General features: G+C 37.8%; 1 protein-coding gene across 2 annotated transcripts in view; it reads left to right on the top strand.

Moving 5' to 3' along the window:
* Positions 1-23,624, top strand: part of CFAP47 (cilia and flagella associated protein 47) — a 651,611-nt gene that overhangs the window by 275,098 nt on the left and 352,889 nt on the right. For both annotated transcript variants that reach the window (XM_048863833.2, XM_075132125.1), the window contains 3 exons: positions 3,855-3,963; positions 7,367-7,593; positions 17,731-17,914. In XM_048863833.2, the coding sequence (XP_048719790.2) occupies positions 3,855-3,963; positions 7,367-7,593; positions 17,731-17,914 (520 nt within the window). The remainder of the gene's footprint in view (positions 1-3,854; positions 3,964-7,366; positions 7,594-17,730; positions 17,915-23,624) is intronic.

The following is a 23,624-nucleotide window of genomic DNA, read 5'->3' as shown; positions in this document are numbered from 1 at the left end:
AAGAAAAATTGAGGCTCTGACATGTCCTTCAGATATTAATGTAGATTTTTTTTCACATGAGGCGTTGTGGAAAAAATATGTATTGCCTGACACAGTGAATTAATGAGGCGGCCTTTAGTACTAGATCTTCATTTCTGGGGGTTGGTTCACATGCCAACTCTTTATTTAAGTGACTAATAAGCATTATAAAGTTATAGTTTTAAAAGTGTAGTGATTTAGAAAGTCCAGGCCTTCTCCACCTAAATATCTTGTGGAGGGAGAAGGTTAACTATCTTTTCCCCTTCCTGTGCAATTTAAAGACTTCTTTTATGTGGAGCTTTAAATTTTCTTGGAAATCATCAAATGGTATTTCCAAAAGGTTGTGAATGGAATTAGATTGTCTTGATGAAACACAGAAAATTTTCTTTAACTGTACTCCCTTTAGAGTTCTTTCAGGGGTCCCCACTGTAGGTGATGTGCTCACTTCAGGTATGCAGGCTCAGAATTTAGGAATAGTAATGTTCATTGGGGTTGTGTGTATAACCTGCCTACATCTTGCGTCTCAGGGCCAAGTATATACGAATCTCAGTCCCAACTGCCACTCATTTCCTTCTAGCTGCCACAGGAAATGAATAGGAACTCAGTGATATCCATTGTTTCCTCCATCAGTCACATTCCATCTACTATTTTTCTTTGAGAAGCTGTAGCACTTAAAGACACAGCGGGTTGTGCTACCAAATGTACCATTATAAACCCATGTTCCCAGTTGCTTTATAACTGCCACATTTTAACCATTTGGGTTTAAGTTTTCATGCTTTCTCTCTATCTTGTGCTATTTTCTGGTAAAGTTTGAGCAAAATACATGCAACCATTTCTGAGTATGAAGCTAGAGAGAAACAGTTTTTTGAGAATTATTTTTTCCCAACCATTTTTTTAAAGAACTTTAGCATCTCTGTGCTTCGGAGCAAGGACTTGAGATTTGATGAGAGGATTAAATATGCCAAATCTATATGCAGGGCAAGGCTGACTGTGATCGCTAGATCACATTCCTGTCCAGAATCAGGAAAAGACATCAGTATTCTTGATTTCCAGCTGTCAATATTGTTCCACACTTTTAAAAAATATTAAGGCTGCAAAATTAAGCACTCAAACATTAAGAATATTCACTAAACCTCCCGAAACACCATAAACACGATTCCTCCTTCCCATTCTGCAATGTTAGGAAGAGTCTGAGCAAAAAGAAAATTGGCCTTACGGCCCTTGGAAATCAACACATTCAGATCTTGTCAAACCAAGTTTTGAATTGAGAGAGCTTCTTTTTACACATAAGTATGTTGGTATAATTAATGACAGAGAAAAAATAATGCTAGTAGAATGGAGTGTTAGCAACTGGTACTTTTATAAAAGTAGTTGTATATGCCAAGAGCTTTTACAGGGGCCTTATGGAGCCATAACATTGTCTCAAAAGGGAATAATTTCCATTTAAATTGGTTCCCCAGGGTGGTAATTAGTTTGTGGGTGGTACACAAGTTTTGTCATGGGTTTTAGTCCCCTCAAGAAAGATGTGTTTGAGCTCTTAAACCAAGGAAAGGGAGATAAATGCCATGGAATTTGAATAATTATCTTTTTACTAAGTTAGAAAACTTATAAACCCTGTGTTTTTAGCTCTAGTGTGGAAAAAATCTTTACAAAGTGGTGAGTAAAGGTAAAATGAAAAACAGACTTATTTTAGGTCACTTAGCCCATTCTACAGGGAGCACTGGCGGCAGAGGGATGGACTAAATGACCTAAATAAGTCTTTTTTTCATTGCTGCCTGAACCATACCATTCCTAAGAAGGTTCACACAGATTTTGCTTGTATAAACCTTGGTGGAGGCCTGTAGTGGCAAATAGTTTGTTAGCGGGTAAAGCTGCAGCCATATGAGATGATTACATATTTCTTTTGCTGGCATGCAGGACCACTAAAGGTCAGGGGCAGTCCAAAAAAGTGGGTGGTATTAGCTTAAGGGGTGGGGTAGGAGTAAGGGGAGGTCACTAAAGCAGTGGGAATGGGTTTATAGATTCCTGCTGTATGGAACTTTGGGGGAACCAAGCTACCCCCAAAGCAGAAACCCTGAGGATAACATTGCCTGCTCTCTGCTGATGTGAATTCCCCTCAGCAACATGGAACTTATTGTTGCTTGGAGGTATAATTTACACCACCTTGAACCTTTTTTTTCTTTTTCTTTTTTTTTTTGGTATCTAGTTCCTGTAGACTAGGATACTGCACACAAGTTGTTTAACATGCATTTTTATTATATTTGTTCTTTGTGTATTATGCCTTCTCAACAGTTTGAAATGCCATTTGTTCATCAGTGGATTTGTCCTTTCCATTTTGGTAAAACTTGTATTGTCCCTTTGTTTTCCCCTAGGTAACACTTCTGTTTATTTTCTTGGTTGTGCAGTGTTGTCATCAGTGATTTTGGCATAACTCTAGAAATCAGATTAGTTCGTTAACTTAACTCCCTCAATTAGTGACAGTTTGAATTTAAAAGACAGTAAGTGGAAAAGGTTCAGTAACATTAAAGGACAGTCAGAACATGTAACTAGCTCACTCTCATCCCCACTCATTTTTCACTAGAGACTTATGAATTGGTTAACAAAATATTACTGGTTCAAATTTTTTTTTTTTTACCAAATAGCTGAGCTGCTTTAAACTTTACAAAACTTCAAAATATTAAAAATTATGTAGTTTGAAATAATTTAAACTGTTTCATCCTTAAATGTGAACTATGCAGGCTGTTATTCTATTTGTTTAAAACAACTGATTAGAGAGGTTTTAAAAATGGCTACTGCATATGATCAGTATATCCTTTTTTGTCTATTATCTCATTTGTGGCTCATGATATCCTAGCTCAGGCGTTTAACTGTAGTGGGATGAGTTAAAAAGAACTGAGCTATTGTTATGAATTGCCCATCTCCCAGAGCAATGCAGTCAAATTTGAGAGAACCCAGGTGGTTTTAACAATTTATTGAAAGCTACAACAGCATCTAAATATGTGATCCTAGGCTAGAATTACAGCAAGTAAGTAAAATCTCACTCCTTGCTGGGTGGTCCCGTAAGGTATACTGGCTGCAGAGAGATTGAACCTTTTCCTGTCTAGAGTCTGTCACCACTCCACCACACAGAGAAGCTGTTAACACACACATATATACTCTAGGCTAGCAGTAGTTAATAGGCAGACCGCAGGCCAAATCCAGATCACCAGACACTTTGAATGGACACTGAAACCTTTTTATTTACATATTATTATCATTGTTGTTGTTGTTTTTTATTATTTTCTCCTGAGTCTGGACCTTGACTAGTCCTTGACTAAGAAATTTGGACCTTGACAAAAAATAATTGATACTTCTGCTCTAGGCTGCACATGCACCCTGTGACATGGACTTGTACAGAATGTCCAGACATGCCCAACCATGGCTCCCTTTGCTGGAAAACGCAAAACATGTACTAAAAAGATAAACATTAAAAACAAGAAGCGTAAAGGTGCCTCGCCTGGGAACACAGGAGCGTCTAAGGGTGTGGCCCGTATGGGGGCTCTCCAGTCCCCTAGCACTATAAAAACTTTAATTCTAAAATTATTTGATTTCACAATTTTAATTTTCACCGTTACACTTACTTATCATAGGGGTTTTTTTTTTGTAATATGGTCATTTTCTTCTTTATTTAAAAGCAATCTTAAAATAAAGGCTCTTCAAAATATATGAACCACTCTTATAAGTCAGATCTTCTGTATTACTAGAATAGTTTGTTTCTTTTGTTTGTTTTAATGGTTTATAATTTGTTCTGCATGAATTGCTCCCTGAATTGAAATGCATATGCTCCTGTGTTTCAGGTTGGAGAATTTGTTTACGTGGTGGAAGGAACATGTGGCATACCTTTGCCTTCAGGCTTGCTTCCTATGGATAGTCCAAATGTTCTACGCATTAGCAGTACTTTAAAAGGTAAAGTAAATGAAAGGGGGAAAAATGAAACAGGGAAAACATCATCCTTTATAATGCGTTGAGCTCTCTGGCACGTAGGGGAAGGAAAATAAATACAGTAGGAAAGATGAGCCAGTTTACAATGGAAGGAACCTTAGAAAGACATTGCAAAACAAACATGATCTAAAATTGTTCCTTTAGTCAGATGGTTTAGATTTTTTTTTTTTTTTGCTGCCCGACCTTTTTCAAATTAGAGGCTGCTTGCGAGCCTGCTGACCTGGTATGTCTCTGCAAGTAAACTAGAGTAAGTTTTCAGCTTGGCCATGTCAATATTTTTTCTATAGCTACTTTCCAAGATGCTTCAATCTTGTAGTACTGCAGCAGTAATTTGACACTACTTGAACCAGTACAAGCATCTCTTGCTTGTCTTAGAACTTTCCTAGATATGAAATACTGACACTCTGTATACACATTTGTTATGTCCTGATATGTAATCTGACACCTGTATTTCTTGGAGCACAATGAACTAGAGCCCAAATGTCTCAGCATGTCTCAGAAGTATCTCAATCAAAGAAATATGTAAGGCTCCTACTTTGAGTTCCTTATGGCTTGTCTACATGGTGTGGTGTTGTGTATCAGCTGCAATGCAAATTCTATTGTGCACCAGTGAGTTACTCACTAACTGACCTCTGAGGACCCTGTTGGTGTGCACTAAAAGTTCCCTAGTGCATGTTAACATCGTCCTGTTTCAAACAATACTATGTCATCTAGCACTAAGGAACTTTAGTGAGCACCAGCAGGGTCTTCGTGGACAGTTAGTTTAATGACATGCTGGTGTACATTGGAATTTACACTCCAGCTGTTGCGCACTTGTGCACCGTCTAGACAAGTCTTTACTTACATTTATACAGCATTACATCCTTGATATTTCATTACACCCTTAATTTAGCTTCTGGATCTCAAGGTGAGTTCTGGAGAACAATCCTGAAACTTTGTTCAATTAGTATTGTCCAAATCCACCTCCTTCAGGAGTTGTTTCTGTTTGTTAATGGGCTGGGAATCTATGGAGGCAAAAGTCAGAGGGAAAGGTTATTTACTTAGAATCTGTAATTCTTTGAGTAATTGTCTCTCTAGCTCTTTGTTCACTGAATATAGATCCACACAGCAAATTATCTGAAAAGTGACAGTTACTTGGGAAGTGACCTTTCTTTCATGGGTTGTGATTCAGACACACTCTTGCATGGCCATTTAATGAGGTCTGACCAGCTCTGTCAGTATGGGACTATTTCTCATGTGGATAATGTGCCTCCAAGAGACTCTGGGAGACAGGGACACCTTTAAATGCAATACAATCAAAGAGAAATATAGCATTTATTACACCAGTTTAAGAAAGATGAAATGTAACCATCTGTATTTAACCATCTCTAAACGATTGCTTTGGGCCCATCTCTCTTTAAAATACATAATTTTTTAAACATACTCAATTTTTTGTGAGGAAAAATCAGCAGCTTGGACTGTAAACTCCTGAGATGATGCCCTCTAATTATAGCAAGGAGTATATTTATCTGCTGCTTTTGGAAGTGTGTTAATCATCGCCCACTTCTTGTTCTACAACACATACGGCCATTGGTAATTCAAGACCTCTTTACACTATATGAACTTGATGGCTTACATGAGCTATACAGAGACCTTCTTTCCTCTGGGCAAGTTATCTAAAGAATTTGCTCTTTAACTCACTGTCTCTAAATAAATGCCAGTTAGATTCATTACTATAATATATAAAATTGAAACCAAAGGGGAAAAATAAGGGGAAAGTCATGTCATGTGTTACAGTACCAATGACTGTGTTCCTATTAGGTACCTTTTAAAAGATTTAGCACATTGTAGCCCCTCAGACTGAGCCATCTGTAGCCAGGGAGTGCTGAGTTTCAGAATAATGTTGTCATTATGATAGCAGTAAAGTACAACATTTATAGTGAGCTCTAGGCTTTTACTGGTATTTTCTGCCCAGTGCCAGTTCCTGCCATGTTAATAACCTGTGAGTTCTTCAAATGCATCATTCTGAATTGAATAGTTCATGCCTCAGCCATTTTAAACCACATCAGGCTGAAACTTGAAGTACAGATTCACAGGTGGCATGTAAATGCTAAAACACTTTAATCTGCGCACTCTAATGCATGACTCTCTGATATGCTTTTTTGTGAGACTACAAGACTTTCCTTCATTCTTCTTCCCAGTAGCTTGTCTCTCATTCCTCTCAATACGGTTATTGAACATGCATTATCGAAACCCTGCTGTCTGGGTTAAGTATTCCATCAGGAGCTGTTCCTGCCTCTGCTGTTCATTGTGGTGATGGAACTTAGGTGAAGCCTGGAACAGCAGTGAAGAGGCACATGTCAACCATAAAACCCACTTTACTATGGGGCCTGGAGCCAACCAGCACAGCCCATGAGTGATTGTGTGTTTAAAACCTGGAATGGGTTGCTAGAAATCTGGGTTCCATTCCCATCTCTAGCACAGATTTCCTCTGTGACCTTGGACAAGTTATTTAATCTTGCTGTGTCTCACTTCCTCTGTCGTATGAGGATAAAACTCCCTTTCCGGTTGTCTTACCTATTTAGATTGTAAACCCTTTGGGGTAAGGGGATTGTCCCTTATTATGTGTTTGTACTGTGCTACCACAGAAAGGCCCCAATTTTAGCTGGGGGCTTTAGGTTCCAAGGTAGTATAAATAGATGTATTGCCTCACTCTATAATGGGAAGACATTTTGGAGATATGTTCCACAGTAGGTAGTGAGGGAGGTAGGGGTGTGTGTGTGTGTGAGTGTGTGTGTGTGAGAGAGAGAGAGAGAGAGAGATCTCAATAACTAACAGACAGCTGTGGAATTCACCTTCAGAAGATACTGAAACCACCACAAATTTTACTCCCTTCTTATCAGAATCCTATCACTTTGACCTAGCCTTCCCAACCGAACAACACTTACGAACAAATGGGAGGAGGGTGGTAGGAACAATATTGATTGGGGAGGATAGTTAGAAGGATATATATATTCACTGTGCTTTACTTTATAATTTGTAAGGACCTCTGACACCCCAGTGATGAGGCAGTATGAAAGCTTCAGTAGATTGTTGATAATTATTCCTCCCATAAATTTCATTAGATGAAAAGAAAATTAGTAAAAATATACCTTTTTGTTGATTATGAATAGGACCTTTCCATTTTGATTTCAATCTGTGTTTTCAGTCCTTTTTCCTGGTTGAAAGTTATAATTAGTCTAAAACTCAAAATAATATAGCAAAGCTTACATTGTTACATTAAACTATAAAGGAATTGAATTTAATATTTTTGCTTGTGTTCTGGGCTACTGAATAAAAAAGGCATACAGTTGTAATAGCAGCTGACAAATGGCTTTTTTTATTGCAGGTCGCAATGCAGTACAGCCAGTTCTGTGCTTGAAATGCAGTCTCACTGATATTCTTGAAGAAAAGCTGAAGATCCCATTGATTAATGAAGCTAGGGAGAAGGCTCTGGCCATTGCAGCACAGCAGCAGATGTCAGCTCTCGAACATGAGCGAAGAAAGGTCACAGGAACACTGGAGAGCAGCAGTGTTCGAGTTGCAGTTGCAGCCTTAGGGCTGTCCAAAATTGAGGTAAAAAACACAGTAAATCTAGCAGAATATCACATAGCTTCTCTTTATTTGTGAGACTGGGTTTGTTAAATTTCAGAAAGTACCATCAAATACGTAAAGAAGTTATGGCTCTCTCTCTCTCACACACGCGCGCGCGCACACACAGATATTATTTTGTTTGTTCTCAAGGACATCACAGTACTGTTTTTGCATTTTTTTGAAAAAACAAAAACCCAAACTCCTCAAAATCAAGTGACATCAGTTCAGTTAGTCTGTGCTGTGTGATTCTTCTCTGAAAACGTGACTGTAAAAGTTTCCATACTCCATGTAACAGATCTAATTATTGGTATCCTCTTTTCTGTGAATTTGTAATGGTTTCCTTTTCTTTATTCCATTACCATGAGCTACTGTTTAACCATAAGCGTATTCAAACAGGATTCATAAGAAACAAGGAACATATGCTAAGCAGGTAGTACAGATATGCTGTCAAGAGACTCTGTGACCTCCTTGTACCCTAAATGTTACTAAATTGCATTTATCCATTGATAACTTAGACATGCACAGTGTGTTTGTCACATTTGTGAACTGATATCTTAGCAAGAACATCATAGCATTTTTGAAAAAGTAAAATCTTATAAGCAGTGAAGTGTAGTTTAGATCTTCTAGCTTTATTGTGGTAGACTTAAGGACTTCAATCCTACTTAGCTTAACAAAGAGAAGGCTGGATGACTTGATGACTTGATGACTTGATTACAGTCTGTAAGTACCTACACAGGGAACTAATATTTATAATGGGCTCTTAATTTTAACAGAAAAAGGTATAACAGGATCCAATGGCTGGAAGCTGAAGCTAAACAAATTAATACTGGAACTCGGTCATAAATTTCGCAAAAAGAAAAGGAGTACTTGTGGCACCTTAGAGACTAACCAATTTATTTGAGCATAAGCTTTCGTGAGCTACAGCTCACTTCATCAGATGCATACCGTGGAAAATACAGAAGATGTTTTTATACACACAAATCATGAAAAAATGGGTGTTTATCACTACAAAGGTTTTCTCTCCCCCCACCCCACTCTCCTGCTGGTAATAGCTTATGTAAAGTGATCACTCTCCTTACAATGTGTATGATAATCAAGGTGGGCCATTTCCAGCACAAATCCAGGGTTTAACAAGAACATCTGAGGAACCGGGGGGGGGGGGGGGGAGGGCGGGTAGGAAAACAAGGGGAAATAGGTTACCTTGCATAATGACTTAGCCACTCCCAGTCTCTATTCAAGCCTAAGTTAATTGGAATTCATTTGCAAATTGGATACAATTCAGCAGTCTCTCTCTGGAGTCTGGTTTTGAAGTTTTTCTGTTGTAATATCGCAACTTTCATGTCTGTAATCGCGTGACCAGAGAGACTGAAGTGTTCTCCGACTGGTTTATGAATGTTATAATTCTTGACATCTGATTTGTGTCCATTTATTCTTTTACGTAGAGACTGTCCAGTTTGACCAATGTACATGGCAGAGGGGCATTGCTGGCACAAGATCTCTATCAAGCATTCTTACAACTACAATACCCACCTGCGGAAGTGAAGAAGCAGATTGATAGAGCCAGAAGAGTTTCCAGAAGTCACCTACTACAGGACAGGCCTAACAAAGAAAATAACAGAACGCCACTAGCCGTCACCTTCAGCCCCCAACTAAAACACCTCCAACGCATTATCAAGGATCTACAACCTATCCTGAAGGATGACCCAACACTCTCACAAATCTTGGGAGACAGGCCAGTCCTTGCCTACAGACAGCCCCCCAACCTGAAGCGAATACTCACCAGCAACCACATACCACACAACAGAACCAATAACCCAGAAACCTATCCTTGCAACAAAGCCCGTTGCCAACTGTGCCCACATATCTATTCAGGGGACACCATCACAGGGCCTAATAACATCAGCCACACTATCAGAGGCTCGTTCACCTGCACATCTACCAATGTGATATATGCCATCATGTGCCAGCAATGCCCCTCTGTCATGTACATTGGTCAAACTGGACAGTCTCTACGTAAAAGAATAAATGGACACAAATCAGATGTCAAGAATTATAACATTCATAAACCAGTTGGAGAACACTTCAATCTCTCTGGTCACACGATTACAGACATGAAAGTTGCGATATTACAACAGAAAAACTTCAAATCCAAACTCTAGCGAGAGACTGCTGAATTGGAATTCATTTGCAAATTGGATACAATTAACTTAGGCTTGAATAGAGACTGGGAGTGGCTAAGTCATTATGCAAGGTAACCTATTTCCCCTTGTTTTTTCCTACCCCCCCCTCACTGTTCCTTAGGCGTTCTTGTTAAACCCTGGATTTGTGCTGGAAATGGCCCACCTTGATTATCATACACATTGTAAGGAGAGTGATCACTTTAGATAAGCTATTACCAGCAGGAGAGTGGGATGGGGGGAGAGAAAACCTTTTGTAGTGATAAACACCCATTTTTTCATGGTCTGTGTGTATAAAACATCCTCACTGCATTTTCCTCTCTATGCATCGGATGAAGTGAGCTGTAGCTCACGAAAGCTTATGCTCAAATAAATTGGTTAGTCTCTAAGGTGCCACAAGTACTCCTTTTTGCGAATACAGACTAACACGGCTGTTACTCTGAAACCGGTCATAAATTTGTAACAGTGAGAACAATTAATCGTTGGAACAATTTACCAAGGGCTGTCAAGACTAGATGTTTTTCTAAAAGGTTTGCTCTAGGAATTATTTCACGGAAGCTCCGTGGCGTGTGTTATACAGGAGGTTAAACTAGATGATCACAATGGTCCCTTCTGGCCTTGGAATCTATCAATCTATTGTTTAGAGACATTCCATCAGGAATTGGATCATTTCTCTTGTAGTAGTGTTACTGAACTTGTAAAGACCTGGAGAATGATATGTTAATTTTTTTAAAAGTCAAATTTTAGTATCTGAGTAAATCCAGAATATCTGCAATGTCACTGAACATACAAGCACAGTTCCATTATGAAAATAAAATGTAACTGTGTATCAATGATGATCCAGGTCCTGGGCTGTATAATTTAGCTCCCTCTGGATCTTGGAGCCATCTGACCATCAGGTAGATCCCTGGACAGCTCTCTGTTATGCCAGCCTTGTAGCCATACCCTGTTTTCCCTGGATGTGTCCCCAGTGCTCTGCAGTGGAGGGTAGCACAGATGTTGCTAAAGCAGCCTTCTGCCACTAGAGGATTCCCCTATACAAGGGAAATCCTTTACTTAGCAGTTAAATTGGCTGTAACATTCCTTTGTGCTGCCAGAGCTATACAAGGCAGTCTTAATGGGCTGAAGAGCCTGCCTTTTACATAATATCTAATTCAATAGGTTAAACATTGGTATGGGAATTGTGGTCTTCTCCCCTGTGTTCGAGAGCATTAAGGTACAGTATACATTAGTGCAAATAGTCTTATGAATAGTAACTGTGGTTACTGAAAGAAAAAGAAGCGAGAAAAATACCATATAATAGTAAAGCAAATGAAGCTGTTAAGCTGTTATGTGTGTGTGAATGTACAGATTGTGGTGAGGAGTGGGGTACAAAGACAACTCCCACTCCTAGGTCCCCAAGGAAATTACCCAATCTCTGTGTCTTTCACTTTATGAAGTTTTCTTTTAAACACTAATATTGCAAATTAATATGTATAAAATAAGAATAATCTACACTTTATCCATCCATTTACAGTGTGTTCCTCACCATGGGGTGAAATTCTGACTCCATAGGACTCCGATTTATGTTAGGGGGGCATGATATATATCCATGGTATCTAGCCTTAAATTTCTTCCTCTAGGATGCTAGCTAATCACTTGCTGTTTCACTCTTTTTTTGAGTGCTTCACACATAATGCTTCTGTACCTTTTAATTCATACTGCACAAAGAATCTGCTGTACTGGAGCATTAGCTCTGGATTTAGTCAGGCCTGGGAAGATGGTGGGAGTAATTTTAGTGTCTTGTACCAGTAGTCATGCTAAAACCTAATGAGAGTCCTAATATGATTTGAAGCTTAGGGTGGTTGATGAGAATCAAGATTAGGTAAGATGTCAAAATATTTGAAATGTCACATTTGAGAATCAATAATAAAAAAGTATGAGGTGAATATAATATGCAGAGAGAGCCCTTTTCCTTGCGCCGGAAATATTCTTTTGGCAAATATTACTCCAAGAGAAATATCATGGAGCTTAGTTTTGATGCAGAAGAGATTTATTTAATGGAGAAATATATTGGTTTTAATCTATTTGGTAAACCACTGTAAGGTTTAAACTCCGAAAAGCGATCATAATAAAGTCTGTCATAAATTCACATTTATTGGTCACATAAAAACAGTTTATAGTGTAGAAATTATGAAAGAGTTTATTGAAGAAGCTTGTGAGTAGAGTTATGTTTTACAATTTAGTCTGAAGCTCAAGGGCTACATTCTGGTTTGATGTCTGAATTACCTAAAAAATCTGTAGTTTGGCAAAATTTATATAGATTTGTGAAGTCATTTAGAAAGGATTTTATAGATTAGTACATAAGTAAAGAAGCTTTTGCTACAGATCCAATTACATGTATGAACAGAAGGCGAGTGCTATCTACATTATTATTGCTTGCCATCCCTACTTTGGTACCTCTAAAACCGAAATGATGTAGATCTTTATTCTTAGTAATGGTTGTGTTTGCCTTTTATTTTGTAATTCCGTTAAGGAGCACAGTTGTAACTGAAGAACTTGTCCTTGGAAGTCAAAGTAAAAATGCAGGTTCATGTCTGTACAGTATGTGACCTTCACCCTTACACATAGATGGCTGAATGTCCTCTCTATTTTTGGACCACTTTGCTAAAAATTTTCCTTGTAATTATTTCTTCTTATCATACAAAGAGCAGTTTATGCTGAGTCCCTGGCAATTGTGTTTATTAGATGAATAATGCATCTTTTCCTCTCTCCAGTGAAACCCTGATTATTTTCTTATGCTATTGTGCTCTTGGCCAAAAGCTCTAAATCAGGATTGGCACAACATTGTACAGGCAGTGCACAAACAAAGTATAGGAAGAGACAGTCCCTAACCCTTGAGAGCTTGGGATCTAATGAACACAGAAACAAAAAAAATGGGTGAGAGGAAAGGGATATAACATACAGATAAATGATCGAGGTGATGATCATTATGTGAATGTTTTTATTAATGGCGAGTGATGGAAAATGGTAGGGGGGAGTTTATATAAACAAAGATAATAGGAGGAAAGGGAAGGTGAACACTGAAGAGAGGAAAGAATGGAATGGAGCAGGGCAGGCTGGGAGGGCTGCTAGAGAAGGGAGTGCGAAGAGTGGAGGAAGCAAGAGGGCGGAGGAGGGTCAGAAAATCAACAAACACTAAGAAATGTCCAGAATCCATAGTGTAAAATGTACTCTGCTGTCATCACTAGTTCTGAGAGCTGTGTAGGTCTGGAAATGCAGGTGGGGCCCCAACACGGTCCCTTCCCTGTTTTGGATCTGCATTGCTGCCCTCTGTCCCCAGTGATTGGCTCAGCCTTAAGAAGCACCTGCTTGTCCTCCTCTTACCCCATATAACTGTGTGGAAAGGGTTCTTGGGACCCAATGCCTGATTAAGTCCTAGCTGAGTGAAGTAATGTTAGGGATCCAGCTGAGGCTCTCCCATCCTCCAGCTTTTGTGCTGGAGTCTCTGTTCCTGGGGGCTTTCAGCTCTTTCTCTTGGGGATGCTGGATTTTTGTGACCTGGTGCCTTGGGATGGTGCGAGTAAGCATTTACACTCTGCTGGAGTTTTGGTCCAGGGGAGGTGAACAAGGGGTTCTATCTTGGTCTTTATCCAGCCTCACCACTGCTCTGCTACCCTGACTCAGACGATTGTAGGAGTCCTCTGTTACAGATGCTTGGCTCTGACCATGGCTCTTCTCTCACCTTCCCCCTCAGTCATGTGACTCTAAGAGGGCATTTTAAACAGTACATTTTAAACAACAATAACAAAAGAGATCTTGGTTCTCAAATTCTGGTCTCAGTTGCCTTTTTAGAAATGAGATCATAATCGGGCCCATAATCTTTTTTGTCCCACTGCTCAGTGTTTGTCTTCTATCAAAGTGAAAGGATGGTGTGTGTGTGTGTGTGTGTATGTATACACACACATATACACACACACAGTCTTTTATAGAAAAGGATCCTAGAATTTTTCATAGTTAATTGCAGGCTATACACAAAACCACAAATAAACTATATAGATTTTACTCCATCATTCAGGCAGCATCTGTTGATGTACAGTGAAAGAGGGTACAATGTCCTCATTTCGGAGAACCTTTGAGCACAAAAAAACTGAGAGTCAGAGTATAAAGTCGTTTTATTAGAGAGGGGTTAGAAGTCATAGGCCAGAAGGAACAAAGAGAGTTAAAATGAGATTTGAAAATCGTCAGAGAGACCATTAGGTCGAGGGAAGCTCCCACACTGCCTCAGTCACGTGTAGCAGAAGAATCTACAATGCACAGAAAAGGGGGATGGGATACTTGGGGAGCAAACAGGATGGGCTGCAAAACAGAAAAAGTCAGAAAGACAAGGGTGGCTACACTTCAGAGAATATTAATAAGTTAATGAAGTCTGATGCTTGTAACAAAGCCTATTTTTCTATCTGCTCATACTGCAAACTCACCCGGGAACTGAAAGTCAATTACGTTCTTCACCAGTAATAAACATTTCACATTTTGGAACATCATTAGCAGTTACTTTGATGCATGTGCCAGAATAAGATGTGCCTTGCTCTCTTACAGTTGTATTGGCTGTACAGTGATAACTGGAGTAAAAATTAGTAAACGTTTGTGTTTATCGCTAAATAAGCAGATATGATTTGGAATACATACAAGGGGAACAGATCCGTTGAATAACAAGGTACATTTTGTCACCCTTTCAGTGTTAACTACTCCTTATCTCCCCCCACTCCTCCTTACATAAAAGTTTCAGGCTTCCTAGCTGTCACCTCTCTTGGGCAGAGATTTGCATCAGTCTGTTTCTCGAGACTGGGGGCTTAGGCTTGCAGTCCATCTGTGCTTCACTGTGATTTCCCCAACAGGTCTGACTGGGTCCAACATCTGTGGCTAACCTTTCTCCAGGGGCTACACCCAGTTACCAACAAGCCATCACAAAGGCCCTAGCAAAATATATTTATACTTAGGATAAAAACATTACATAGTAAACATATAAAAAATAATGTTCCTGTGTGTATCCTAAAAGCTTATCAGAGATCACCTGTCGGTCTTATGGGGCCCAAGTAAGTCAAGGTCTTTTCAACCCTACCACAAGGATTGGGACCCCCCTTGGACAGGCAGAAGGTCCTGTCTGTTTGCTCAATCAAAAGAAAGCCTTATGTTTGCTTAAACTCAGTCTTTTATATTAAAAGCATCTTCTTTGTCCCTTGGTCTCTGATACCTTTCTGGAGTTGTTTACAGTTTCAGCAACTAGCCTTAATCAGCCACCACAGTTTTTAGTTCCTGGAGGAGTTGTGGTAAGCTTTCTTCTCCTGCAGTTGCATATAGTCCTTGGCTAACAATGGTACGTAAACCATTCACAAACTTAATACAATATGTTCACACAAAGACATTGCATGCTCTTGCAATATCTGTCCCACCTTTTACATAGGTTTTTTTTTCTGAATATGACTGTACTTTGAATCAACAAGTATTAGCCTTAAAAAAAATGATGATATTGATCTAGGTATGACAGTCAAAATGTTTACCACCTTTAATAAAGTTTGATAATTTCATATCTCATGTCAGAGATGTTTTTCTCATATTTTAAAAATAGGGGAGAAATGTGAGCATGGACCCCCGGCCAAAATACTTAAATGCATATGAAAATCATAATTTCTTCAAGATCAGCACAATTTATCTCTATATGTTCAGTGTTTCCACTGAAAAAATTGCTACCAAATAATTACATTATTACTAAATTTATCTGGGTTTCTCCAATTATATTGAATTTCTGACTTCAGTAAAATGTTGGACAATCATCTGATACCACTAGCATCCAAGCTATGGCTGCCAATTTGTTATCCAAATACCCCATAGATTTGGAGACTGAATAAACAGAGGGATTTATTTGTTCAGTTCTGTGACTCCTATCGTAAACAATAAAGATGAGCACTCTTATTCCAAGCTGCCTCACTGATTTAAAAATAATACCACTTCTGCCCTGGGACAGGCTAGTTGGAATAGGTTATTGCTACTGTCAGATAAATGATTTGTTTCAACTGTTGAATTTTGCGGCTATTGTCAGTGTATTTCCAGCCTCAAATAAAATAAAGTAGATAATGAAGTCATCCAATTTGTTACCTCAAGAAGCAACTCTGCTTGTCCCATTTGTAAATATGTCCTGAAAAAATACATAGTACCAAAAAATATTGAATTTTCTGTTTAAGTAAGTAATGCCTTAGTCATACATGACTATCCAGTTATGTTTCATGGAGAAGGGATTTTGAACATACTCATACATTTTTATATATTGTTATTTGAGTAATCGTATATTAGCAATTGAAGTTTAACAAAGGGCCCCACATCTGCTTTAAGGTTTCATAGAAGTTTAATCTCTCCCTCGAAAAAATGCAGAATAAAGCATATAGGCTGTGTTCTGCCTTGTCCTGCTTGAATTATTGATTCAAACAGTACTTGACAGTATCCCTTTTAATAATGGTAATCCTATTTAGCATCTAACTTTTTGGATTTTTCTCCTTCACAAATCCATTCCATAATTGAAAAATGCAATGCAATGCATTTCTTCCGTCAACAATTGTGCACATTTTCTACTATCTTTAGTAAGAGTTGTAACATTAGCACAGGGAGAAGATAGATCTTAAAGTATGAATAATATTGTGTCTGACTTCACTAATAAAAGGATCAATTTTAAATTCAGATTCACTTTTATGAATTCACTCTACAATGTCCCACTGTTGGGAAGGATGTGCCTTGGCACAATGGGACATAGCATTATTTAAAAGCAGTAGCAACTGCGGATAGACACATGTCCTTCCCATCCAGCTGAGTATTTGAAGCAGTAGAAAAAACAGGTTGGATGCCTCTCACCACATATAGCTTAACAACGGTTTCCCTATACCATAAACTTGTATAATTTAGGGAATGGAGAGGGAGAGGGAGCTGTAAAAGCTGTATTGAGAAAACTGGCAAAAATGACCAATGATGATGAACAAATTTTTAAGCTTAGGTATATAACAAGGACTATTTTTGAAGTATGGTTACTTTCTGACATTATTTGCTGAACTAGCTGGTAACTGCTGACCATGGCAGTATGGTAGAGATACCGTAATATTTGATAGGACATGCTACTTTTGAGTAATTTAATGTATTAAATCATTAAAGTAATACTGTGATGCCGCCATAGTTTAAGTCAAGTTTAGTTTTTTGGTATGATGGTTGAATGCATACACTGAATTCAAGCTAGTCACCCATTAATATTGTGTTGATCAGAAATCCAAAAATGCCTTTTACCAAAAGTAAGAATGTTTTTGTCCTGAAAATTCCTTGTACTCCCTCTGATTCATAAACCTCAGTAAAGTATCTTGGAAATATCACTTTATCTCAGTTTTAATTGATAACTTATAAAGCAGTATGCAAACTCCTCCACTCCCCACAAGAAATGTTTGTCACTTTATTGGACTTCCCTTGTTCTTATTGTTGTTCAGCAATTCTGAAGACTTGGTGAAAAAATTCCATAAGTTTCCAGTTCAGAGTAGCAAGTTAAAAAAATTCATTATTGTTTTAGTATATTTTCTTTTTCCTTTCTTATCTTCTTTGAAAAGCTTTAAAGAGTTACAGTTTGTTTCTGAGCAATGTGAGAACACTTTCAGGCACATATAAGGAGGCTTGTAGATCACAAAATTTGTTCACATCTGTAAGAGAAAGAGTTTCCAGATTCATTTTATCCATTTGATTCACTATTTTGCAACTTAGAATTAATTGTATGGGGAACCCATCTGTAGTAATATTTGCAAAAGCTATTCTACCTGTTTAATTATACACCCTTATTTTGTTTCAGTCTGAGTCTCTAAAACAGAATTTATTTACTTTTAAAGTCTTTCTTATGGTTGCACTTATTCAGACTTACATATTGTTCCTTTATTTGCAGAGAGATGCACTGTATAGGCCTACTAAATACCCCCCAAAGTTAAAATCTGTGGACTACAGTATTGAAGTGAGCATGCCAGAATATTTTGAAATCCCTGAGAAACTCTCTATTCCCATGTCAGCAACAAGCAGAGTTAATTTTAAAGCCTTTTCAGAGGAAGACCATCAGGCTGTGAAAGCAACAGGTAATAAGCAATTTATTATTTGAACTGCAACTGATAACTTTGCATCCTTAAATTGTCTCCCTCTCCCAATTCTTTCCCACTATATCCACAAAAGTTATATCTACACAGCATTTTGGAGCGAGTAGCAGCAAGCCTCTCAACCCAGGTGTTCCACAATGGCCCATCTGATTTTAATAGTTTTTTTGGATGGGTGGGGGTTCATAAGTTCAGAACAAACATTTCAAAGTCATAAAGCAAAGCTTACTTATTTTCTTATAGCGTGGAATATGGACATTTTCAAGTGAGATTAGCGCATATTCAGCAACTTACAAATATTTCAGAAAGTCTAAACACTAAATATTTTCTCAGAAGACTAATACCTATTTTGAGCAAAACTAACATACAGGTGAACAGGTTTGGTCTCCAGCTTTGAGTTTGTTAGTTCTTAGCTAATGCCTGCAGCCTGGGCAAGAACTGGCATCTGGCCTGCCAGCCTCACAGTCTCTGCCTTATTGCTTTCTAACTCTTACCTTTTCCACTGAGATTTTAAATATTTTCTCTATTGCGCAGAACCTTTTGAATTTCAGTCTCCCTCTGCTATTAATTTTTTACAACTTTGAAAATGTGTTAATTACTTTTATAAAACATTTTGAGCAGTTGGTATAGAAATCTTATTTTTCAGTTTGTTGTAATTTATGTGTCATGATATCTAGGTGTAGGTATAGTCATGTGTAATAATAACAGGAAACCAGTGCTGATGTAGCTTTTTGATTCAAGTTTCAGTATATTTCTTGTCATCAGCTCGTGCTAGTGAAAGGCAGTTGGGAGCCTTCGAAGGGTTACGTTCGCATTGTCCTGGAACCTTAAAACTCTCTCTGTTCTGTGAGAAGTGAATATTGTCCACAGACCATTGATTGAGAACTGCTGGCCTGACTAGTCATTAAGATATTACATATGTGCAGCATAGGTCTGACAATTAAATTTCCCTTTTGTCTTTCTTTTCTTAAGAAAACAAAAAGCATAAAACAACAACTACCCATTCACATTAATATTTACAATATGGTCCCAACTAGGGTTTGAATTTCATGCTTCATTGAGATTTAGCGAGTTTTGCAAGTATAGTTCACTCACTGACGAAGTGAAAAGGATGGGAAAGGAGTGAGTGGCATTATTGCTACTGTCATTTTTCTCCAAGGCTGTGTTACCTGGATTGCAACGCATACAAAAAACAACAGCTGAGGATAGCAGAAACAGGGGAAAAAAACCCATGGAAAGTTAATTTTTAATCTCCTGTATGACTGTGTTCTGTGTATTTCAATGAGAGATTTATACCCTCTCCTACCCAGATTTATCCCAGCAGTAATTCCTGGACCAGACAGGCCAGCCAGAGACAGGCCAGGCTGTGTATTGTGAGGTTACAAAAGAGGAGGGTCCTTGCAAGGCTCCGCTAAAATCTAAGGGCCTGATCTGGTGAACAGACCCTTGAAATCATTGAGACTCTATGCATGAGTAATGAGTGGTGAATGTTGGTCTGTTTACAGGAAAAACCCTTAGACATGATGAACACCTAGTCACCTGATAAATATGCTGATAAATTATTTCTGATAGCTTATTTCTTCTATTTTTAATTTTTACACCAAACCTAGTGAAGGGCCTTAGCACTCAATAAAGACTGTTTACATGCAAAATTTGAAGACTTATTTGCTCAGCCATTTTCAAATTATTGATCAGCAAAGAAAGTCTTCAGATGTTATATTAGGAACATAGTAATTGCCATTCTGGATCAGGCCAGTGGTCCACCAAGTCCAGGGTCATGTCTCTGAGAGTGTCCATTACCAGATGATTCACAAGAAGGTGCAAGAAACTCCAGGGTGATTAAGAGCAACCTTCCTATAGGGAAAGTTTCCTCCTAACCCTTTGCTTAGAAGTTGGCTTATGTCCTGAAGCAGGGGAGTTCATATCCCATCCAAAGTATATGCATAGTCGTTCCCCCTGCCAAACCTTTCATTCTTCAGTAGCTTTGAAATGTTGAACTTGGCCTTTAAAATTTCATTCTTTTTAGAGTTCCTTGAGGGTAGTGCTAAAACACAAATACTATCAACAATCTTCATCTGTATCTCAAGCTACAATAATACAAATAATAATAACAATAACAATAATAATAATAAAACTTCCATTCTGCCACTGCAGTTATAATCTTGTACTGAATAGACTGGTTTATACTTCTCTTGTATCCTCTGGAATGGGGAACTTTATATTTCCTGTGCCAAGGTGGCCTTTTTGTTATTTCTTTTGGTTTCTGGAACAGTAAGCAAGAGTATGTCCTATCTTCTCTTCTTGAATTTTTATAAAAACAAAGTAGCCTTTTGTCCAGGTCATATGTATTTACCTATAGTGATTTTACAGCTGTTTTTGAACTGGTCAATCTCATTGTTATTGTTTTTCCTTTCATAAGCATTAATCTGAAACCTAGGGTATGTCTTCACTACCCACCGGATTGGCGGGCAGCGATAGATCCAGAGGGGATCGATTTATCATGTCTAGTCTAGATGCGATAAATGGACCCCGAGCGTTCTCCCATTCACTCCTGTACTCCAGCACCGCGAGAGGCACGGGCAGAGTCTACGGGGGAGTGGCAGCAGTCGGCTCACCGCGGTGAAGACACCACGGTAAGTCGATCTAAGTATGTCAACTTCAGCTATGTTACTCACGTAGCTGAAGTTGCATAACTTAGATTGACCCCCCCCAGTGTAGACCAGGGCCTAAATTCACCCTGTATAAATGTGATGTGAAATAATTATCCAGGCATAATAATTCTTGTGGAAGTTCACATAACTTTGTAATTTATGAAGATAAGTGCAAAGGGTGAACAATTGTCATATAATTGGTATGATCTGTATGTGTTCTGTCTCTTTTGTCAGCTGCTCGTGTTATGTTTTAAATGGGAAATAATCAACAATTATTTGTCTATATGAGGAAACTGAATGGAATAGCCACTGAGGAATAAGTTATTACACAACAGCTATTCCAGAATATTTGCCTGTGTGGACATTCTATGCCAAAATAAAAGTCACTTCATTCCAGAATAATTATTGTGCTTTGGAAGTTCACTAATTATTCCAAAATAAATGTGATTTTATTCTGGAATAGAGTGTCTACGTGGGTAGCCATTCCAAAATAGCTGTTCCAGTCAATTTCCTCATATAGACAAGCCCTAAGAAATGAGGTAGTAACATGATCCATAATACCTGCAAGAGTACACCATCAAGCTGTCAGACAAGGAAAATGGCCTAAATGTCACAACAAATACCTGACTAAAGTGAAAGTAAATAGGTAGTCTATGTTTATTTCTCATACAACTGCTATTTAAATACCTCTGCATTTACTTGGTTGACTTCCATTTTTTTCAGTACTGGTGAAGGTTATTTTTTCCTGAATTAGCAAAAATGAAAAAAGAAAAGGAGTATTTGTGGCACCTTAGAGAAGGTGCCACAAGTACTCCTTTTCTTTTTGCGAATACAGACTAACACGGCTGTTACTCCAAAAATGAAAACAGATTCTGATTGATCTTTGGCAGTTCAAAAATAACCATAAATTAAAAGCCACTTGTATTGTAGGCTAGAAACTTGGTACTGTACATATTATGCTTTTGACAGTCATTATTAAGAGGTTGGAATCTATTCAGATATTTAAAATGTTGGTTTCCAGTACTGGCACTAAGCTAAGCTGGGGTGGAGGGACAACTGACTGCATAAAGTTAAGATAGTGTTGAATACTCAAAGTTATTTCTTAGAATTTTACCTTGAATAGAGATTAATGAAAATGTACTGGGTTTAGTCTTATTTTGTTTAAACTTATGGATACGGTATATATGGCGGAATGTCTTACATGGGACACATGGCCAATTTCTTTACCCAAAAAGTTATGAATTGTCAATATGATTACTGAAAATCTTTGTGATGGGTGCAGAAAATCTTGAAAGATAACAAAATGGAAATCAAATGTCTCAGGGAATCCCTTGCAAGCCTCTTGACAAAATATTATATAATATTCACTGCATCTGAAAAGAGCCCGTAGCTTTTATGTGAAGCAGACAACACCTTTTATATAAACCAATTCATCTTGACATCAGTTTGACTCTCCATGTTTTTTACATACTTTTATGTGTAAATATTTTTACATACTTTTCTTCATGTATTTCACATTGTTAGTCATTCATTGGTATCATTGTTACTTGAGGGTGAAATGAAAAATCATTGAACCAGAGCTGTGGCAATGACAAGAGTAAACTCCAAGTCCATTCAGCCTCTTGAATTTTCAAAGCACCCACTTGGAATTCATTGCATTGTATTATAGAATATTGCTGTTCCAGCACTGTGGCATGTAGGGAATACAAAACTGGCTTTACTATATTGCATGAAAACCCTTCTTTCTTTTATCTTTTCTGAGAATTTTCTATCTCCTTTGTGTTAAATGTGTTTTTATGTGTAAGTATATATTAGTTAATTTAATAAGTAGTATTAACTGCTTACATTTTTGTATCTGTGCTACTGGTATTTATTCTTAAAAAAGAAAAGTTGTTTAATTATTTATTTGATTTTTTGTAATTAAGCTGCTACCTGATTATGTGACAATTTATTTATTTGATGACATATTTTGAGGTATCCTAAATTATCTCGTTGTTTTGTCTGGTAGAAGTATCTGTCTATATAGAAGTGTCTATAGAAAATGGTCAACTTTGCTGAATGACAAATGCAATTACTTACAGAATATTAAAAAATAGTTTGTATAAGTAGTTACTATAAACACATATTACAACTCTTCTGGAGTCATTTTCTAATTTTTTAGTTAAAATACACTAAAGTTAGGGACTATCATGCAATAAAAATATCAAAAAATTTCCAGGAAAAAATAGTTAATATTGAGTAACACTGAAATAATCTAGATTTACTTCACCGAGAAAAACACTGAAAAGGAGGTTATACTTTTCTTAGAAAACACAAATGTTAATCTGAAAATTCTAAGTTAAGTTTGGTATTTGCAAAAATACCAAAAATACTCGTCATAAATATAAAGGGAAGGGTAACCACCTTTCTGTATACAGTGCTATAAAATCCCTCCTGGCCAGAGGCAAAATCCTTTTACCTGTAAAGGATTAAGAAGCTAATGTAGCCTCGCTGGCACCTGACCCAAAATGACCAGTGAGGGGACAAGATACTTTCAAATCTGGACGGGGGGAAAAAAAGGGGTTTTGTTTGTCTGTCTGTCTGATACCTTTGCCGGGAACGATCAAGGATGCAAGCCCTCCAACTCCTGTAAAGTTAGTAAGTAATCTAGCTAGAAAATGCATTAGGTTTTCTTTCTTTTGGTATGTAAATTTGCTGTGCTGGAGGGAATGTGTATTCCTGTTTTTGTGTCTTTTTGTAACTTAAGGTTTTGCCTAGAGGGATTCTCTATGTTTTGAATCTGATTACCCTGTAAAGTATTTACCATCCTGATTTTACAGAGGTGATTCTTTTACTTTTCTTTAAATAAAATTCTTCTTTTAAGAACCTGATTGATTTTTCATTGTTCTTAAGATCCAAGGGTTTGGGTCTGTGATCACCTGTACCAATTGGTGAGGATATTGTTATCAAGCCTTCCCCAGGAAAGGGGGTGTAGGGCTTGGGGGAATTTGGAGGGAAGACATCTCCAAATGGTCTCTTTCCCTGTTCTTTGTTTAACACGCTTG

This window comes from Caretta caretta, chromosome 1, assembly GCF_965140235.1.
Source record: "Caretta caretta isolate rCarCar2 chromosome 1, rCarCar1.hap1, whole genome shotgun sequence".
Classification (NCBI taxonomy): Eukaryota; Metazoa; Chordata; order Testudines; family Cheloniidae; genus Caretta; species Caretta caretta.
The sequence above is the reverse complement of the archived record's forward strand: the minus strand, read 5'-3'. Positions and strand labels throughout refer to the sequence as shown.